Source organism: Desmodus rotundus, chromosome 2 (assembly GCF_022682495.2).
Source record: "Desmodus rotundus isolate HL8 chromosome 2, HLdesRot8A.1, whole genome shotgun sequence".
Classification (NCBI taxonomy): Eukaryota; Metazoa; Chordata; class Mammalia; order Chiroptera; family Phyllostomidae; genus Desmodus; species Desmodus rotundus.
The window spans coordinates 171,417,299-171,423,298 of record NC_071388.1 but is presented as its reverse complement, the minus strand read 5'-3'; the positions used below and the strand labels follow the sequence as shown (position 1 = coordinate 171,423,298).

General features: G+C 40.9%; 1 protein-coding gene across 1 annotated transcript; it reads left to right on the top strand.

Annotated features, from left to right (window-relative positions):
• Positions 1-744: 744 nt before the first annotated feature.
• On the top strand, positions 745-5,855 carry LOC128780259 (pituitary adenylate cyclase-activating polypeptide). The gene is made up of 2 exons (XM_053918859.2): positions 745-1,877; positions 4,259-5,855. The coding sequence occupies exons 1-2, from the start codon at positions 1,325-1,327 to the stop codon at positions 4,261-4,263; spliced, it is 558 nt and encodes a 185-aa protein (XP_053774834.1). The 5' UTR covers positions 745-1,324; the 3' UTR covers positions 4,264-5,855.
• The last annotated feature ends 145 nt before the right edge of the window (positions 5,856-6,000 follow it).

The following is a 6,000-nucleotide window of genomic DNA, read 5'->3' as shown; positions in this document are numbered from 1 at the left end:
TTTGGGCAATGAATTGCCACATTAATGGTACAACTGCCAAATCCTCAGATTTAGAGGCTGTGATGAAAAACTGAATCAGGGGCAATTTTCAGTGTTCACAGCATCTGTGACCAGACAGGTGCAGCACTCGGAGCCACGCTCTGGATGCAGCTTTAGTCAATCTTCTCGCAGCCAGACTGTCAAGACGGCAGACTCGTTAGCAATTTACTGAAAATCCTGCAAGACTTCCCTATAAAAACAAAACGACTTCCACATAATTGTCTGTCTGAAAGAACATGTGCAAGAAACTAGATCTAAATTAAATTTATTAATAGGAGAGCTCGGTGGTGCTTAATTCCAGAGACCAGATCTCTGATTGCCAGGGCTTGCTGAAAAGTAAACAGAGACAGTAGGGATGTCGTTAAAGATGACATTTACCAGGCCGGAAGTTCTATGAATTCTTTACCTGTCTTTGAGAAACGGGAAGAATTGAAAACCATCAACATAATTGGACTTCTTAAAAGTTGGATTGTGTGAGCGAAGGGTGTTTATGAGAAGTGGATGACTCCGGATCTTATCATCCAAGAGACCAGCACAGATTAGTCAGTATGTTCCTTGAGGGACTAGGATGCTGACGTCTTTTCCTGATCCCCCATCAGGACGTGACTGAGCAAACAAGGAAGTCATTTCATGAGCGCAGCAGTACAACAAAATATTCTGTACTTAAAGGCCACGGGCAGGCAGACGTTGACAAAAAATCTCTTCTAAAACCGTGTTCAGAGAGATTGCTGCCCGCTGCATGTATAAATAGGAGCAGAAGGCCGGTCACCTCTGTATCCTCTGGCAGCAGCAGCAAAAGAAGCCGCAGCTTCAGGTGCAGCCAGAGGGACTTCAGAGCAGAGAAGGCGCTGCCCACTCGCTCCCTCAGAGGCCGCCTTCACCTGGGCCCTCTCTTCCCTTCCTCTCCTCCTTCGACTTTCTCTCTTTTCCTTAACCACGAGACTTCTGTCTCCTGGTGGACTTAGGCCCCTTGGTCCTCCACCCCCACTTTAGCTTGTCGCCTCCTCGTTGTTCTTCCTTCTGCATCTCTCTCCTCACCCCGTTCTCTCAGTGTCAAGCTCCCTTCTAGTTCTGCGTGTCTGCAAACTTTTGTCTAGAAAACCCGCCTCAGCACCCAAGTCCTCCAGCTCCTCCTGCTGCTCCTGTTCGTTCCTGCGGCTTCTCCTCAGACACTAGGACCAGACGGCGATTCCTTTTGGGTTGTGATTGCGACACAGAAACTTGGAGGAACCCTTTGATCGCAGTCCCACTCTCGTAGCAAAGCCTGTGCTAGCGGCCAAGGACCATGTGCAGCAGAGCAAGGCTGGCTCTGCTGGTCTGCGGGATCCTAATGCGCAGCGGCTCCCACTGCTCCCCTGTCAGCGCCGGGCCCCAGGTCCCCGGGATCGGGTCGGAGAATGGCACGCGTGACCAAGCGTGCGACGGGGATGGAAACCAGCTGCAGAACTTCAATGACTCGGAGCCGCTGGGTGTAGAGAGCCCAACCTCTGTGCCTGAGGAAGACGAAGTGCTCAACCACACAAAGGCCCAGGCAGTAGAGAGCAGCCCAACCTCTGCGCCCGGGGAAGACGAAGTGCTCAACGACCTGGACAAGATAAGAGAAGTCGTTTATGGGATCCTTAGTAAGGCCTTCCGCAAACTGTTGGAACAGCTGTCCGGCGACAAATTACGGCAGAAGCTCCTGGACAAGGGCGAGGGTGGGATTCCAGGCAGGGACACCAATGACCACTCCGGTCGGCTCTCCAAGCGCCACTCGGAACGAGTCTACAGGGACGCCTTAAAATTGTTGCAGCAACTAAGTACTGTCAAGAATTTCTTGACTACAACACTAAAGAAAGGTAAAAAAAACGCCGAATAGCATTTTGTAGCTATGAGTTACCGGCTACCCTGTGTATACAGCCCTGACACAATGAAAAGTCGTTTTTCCCAACAAACTGAACAGTCATCGCTCATGTGTTCTATCCAAACATGTATTTATGTGTGAGGTGAAACCATTAAATTAACATTTTCATAATAATATTGTTTTTCTTTTTACAAAGCACTGGAGAATGCACAGGTAAACTTTGTGGACCAATTATGGATATATATTCTTAAATATATATATTTAAGAATATACGTAACTATGATAGAGAGCAGTTCATACAAAGGGTGCACAAGGATTGAAAATTACCTGAGCTGTTTATGTATTTATATAAAGTAGAAAAATAGACAGCCATTATTTTGCATATTACTCCTATTTTTGTAAACTGGAATTAAAAGGATAGTATTTTATCCACGACAGGCCTAAAGCTATTAATACTGACCATTTGCTACTGTACATAAACAATGATGCCCTGCTCCAGGGAGACTTTGAGGTAATGATTTGGAAGAATTGCTATAGGACGTTCTTTTCACAGTGAGTCTCTGGGGCAGGCTGCTTCAGTCCCACCCCAACTCAACTAGGCAGTGTCATCCTCGCTGGGTGACAATTCTAATACTTCTGCTTTCTTTGATTCTACCTTTGTATGTATTTGTCTCTCTTCAGACTCTTAGCCCAGAAGGAAATTCTCCCAATAGAACAACAGCTCTATCTAAATTGTGCTCCTCCCCAGAGTTCATACCATTCCCTGGGGCAAGAGTTGGGAGATTGTATAGACAAGGGAGACTTGGGTAGGAAGCTCTCTTTTCTGTATTTCCAGGAATCCCAGTATCCCAAGGTTAGGACAGTTGGAACAAAGTGAAAGAAATGCAGGTGTACTGGAAGAGGCAGAGCATAATGCAATAGGAGGAGGACCCCAGAGAGGGACTGTTTTGGGGCTGCCCCAGCTCTGGGATGCTGGGGCTTAGCTGAGTCCCCACCTTAGGTCTCCAGCCTGACTGACTGGGTGCTGGGTGTTGGAAATGGATGCAAAGTACAATGTGTTTTTCTCCAGTGCTGTCCATGCTTCTCATCCTGTCCAATGGCCAGGACCCTCCCCTTTGAACCCTGCTCTGTAGGAGCCACCCTTTCCTTTTGTGGTTTTCCTGAAGACTCCTCCTTCCTACCCTCTTCACTGTTTAAGTTTGTTTACCATTTTCCATTCACTTCTCTTAAACTTGTGAATGTGTCTTACTTTTTTGTTGTTTGGTGCAAGCAATTATTGTAAAGTTTAGGAAACCCTATGTAGTTATCACTAAGTAATTATGCACTAAATATGAATCTTTTGTTTCTTGTTTATTGAGTTTGTAGGTAAAATGTGTTTTTATAATTACGGCTTACTGCTTAGTAAAATTTATTTCATAGAACTTACCTTTGTCATATCAAAAAAATTATGACAGCACTTTTTGGCAAGGATGTGAGGAGATAATGAAGAGCTGTGGTGAGACTGCTTTGTAGCGCAGTTTAGCGATACCTTGTGTATTTACAAAACCGCTGCTTGTTGTAGAACTCAGCAACTCCATTCACGTATTGCTCCTGAAGACACACTTACCTGTAGAAAAGCCGCCATGTGTGAGAATGTTCAAGGAAACAAAAACAAGTGCCAGCTACTAATCAAACTCACTGCTCCTCAGTAGAGGAGTAGAAAAATTCATTGCAGGTTTTAACGAATGGAATACTATGCCATAGCTAGAGTAAAGGAAGTAAAGCCACACATCTATGTAAACATCATATATATTTTCGAAGCATAATGATGGAGTGTGAAATAAGAAAATTACAAAAGAGTAGAGTATAATATTATTTACTCACATTTTCTAAAAAAACAGTTGTATAAATTATGTGTTGAAATATCACATATAACAATTATACAACATCATGAGTGGGAAAGTTTCATCTCAATTTATGGATACTGACAACTTCTAAAGCGGAGGAGAGACTGTGGGATGGATTGGAGTTCAGGTGGTTTCAGACAGAGTGAAATGAATGTGGGGCCCTATCGTTTGTGAGTGGTAACTGCTGTGCACAAAACACGACTAGAACACAGTATCAGGGGAAATGATTGAAGATGCAAAAGAGCACTCTAATCCGTGTGCTGGAAGGGAATGTTCACATGGAGGATTATTTCTATGCCGAGTGACAGGTAGTTTTGAGAGCCTAAAATATCGTGCATTACTCAGTTGTCCATTGTTTGTGAAAGGTGCACTCTGTGAAATGAAAGTAAACACAAAAAATCTATGTCGATCTTGTCATTTATGCATCTCATTACTTAAAGTTTTGTGTGAGGATGAAAACTCATACTGTGTTTCTGATTTCATTGTTTAGGCTAACTTTGATTATAATGAAGGTCACCTGGATTCTGAATGACTTCCACATCAAAAGAGAACAATATGGCTGTTGTCAAAGAAGTAGAAATATATTCTTCTTAGTTCAGGTGGGTTTTTGGCAGGCACCCCGCTTTCTAAGCTGTCTTGTGAATCACTGATATGTGGATCTGACACAGTCCTAATAGAGCTCAGAAAAAAATCATGCCATGAAAATACCCTTTCCTGAACTGGTTTTGCTGTTAATGGGACTGAATTGGCAAGTACAGTACTTTTAATTAACCTTGCTTTTCTGTGTGTGCACAATGGATAGCAGCTGTTCGTCACTGTTTCCATGGACCTGCAGAGGATGCGGTTTTGTGGCTGCTTATTACATGCTACGTAACCAATTAGTCAAGCTTATTCTCCTTACTGGCTAGAATACCACTCTACCCTGATACAACATTATATTCAAATTTATATATCCTTGTTTCTTTCTTCTTTCAATTCTACTTATTAAATGTTGAGGATACTATTGGCTGTGCTGACATTTTCCTATTTTTCTTCTGCTTTCTTTTGTTCATAAACATTTTCCCCATGGCCAGACCTTTTCTCCAAGTCTTCTGATAAGTCCATCTGCAGATATGACTACATACTACATATGTAGTCACCACCACATATCAATTCAGTCAGAATGTGTCATGCCAATAAAGAAAACTGGCACAGTGTGTGTGTGCCATTGTATGATAAAAGCTATGTCATATTCCAAAATATGCCCCCTGACTTCTATGTTGAAAAATGTACTAAAAGTTTACTAAAATGTAAGTTAAAGGAAAAGAGGAATGTTTATCTGGTTTGTTAACTGTTAATGTCACAATAGTTGCATGTAATAGGTTGTCAATATTGGGTGAATGATAATTCAGAAAACTCTTTGCCTGTATTATAGTGAAGGGGAAGCATCAAGGCTTTATGAAGACTGTGTGTTCAATGTTAAAAGTTATTAAGTTTGCAAATTTATATCCTACTTAGACCAATATACTTCATAAGGATAAAATTGTATGACACATAGTGAAGCCATAATACAATGTGTCATTGTAAAGCCACTGTAAAGGCTGAAAGTTGAGAACCTACCAAAGCATACCAATTGAATTTTTATTGTGCATATTTGGGTATTTGCTTACTTAGCCAGTAATGCTTGGGTGAATAATGAACTAAATACATATGTAATTCATAATGATTTATATATTTACCTCATACCATTGGTCTTTCTTGATTTCATTTCAGCAAATTAATACTACTAATGAATAAAATCAATACCTAACAATTGTGTTATAAACAAGATTGTCACATAATTTTGTTCCAGCTCAAGTGCCTGCAATTTAAAATATTTTGTCCAAAATATAAATTAAATATTAACATTTTAAAAGCTCATGGTTTCAAGAAGCCTTTTCTCCTAATTATTCAGAATATTTAGGAATACTCATAATCATTTCTTAAAATACAAATGAAAAGTACACATTTTTAATGAATATCAAAATTTAAAATAAAAATTTACATGACTGAAATTTCAACATAATTTTGTAAACTCTGACTCTTATTAAATGTTTTAAGAAAAATAACACTGTCGAGTATTTCTGCTGTTCAATGTTCATCTAGTTGCATATGCAAAGAATTATTCTTACACTTCGCATGTTATATATAGACTTACCTATCACAAATTTCAGTTACACAAATTGTTTAATGTACCAAGACATTCCTGACGCT

What these genes read in the sequence shown, in the direction of transcription:
- LOC128780259 (XM_053918859.2), top strand. Translation starts at nt 1,325, where the DNA reads ATGTGCAGCAGAGCAAGGCTGGCTCTGCTGGTCTGCGGGATCCTAATG.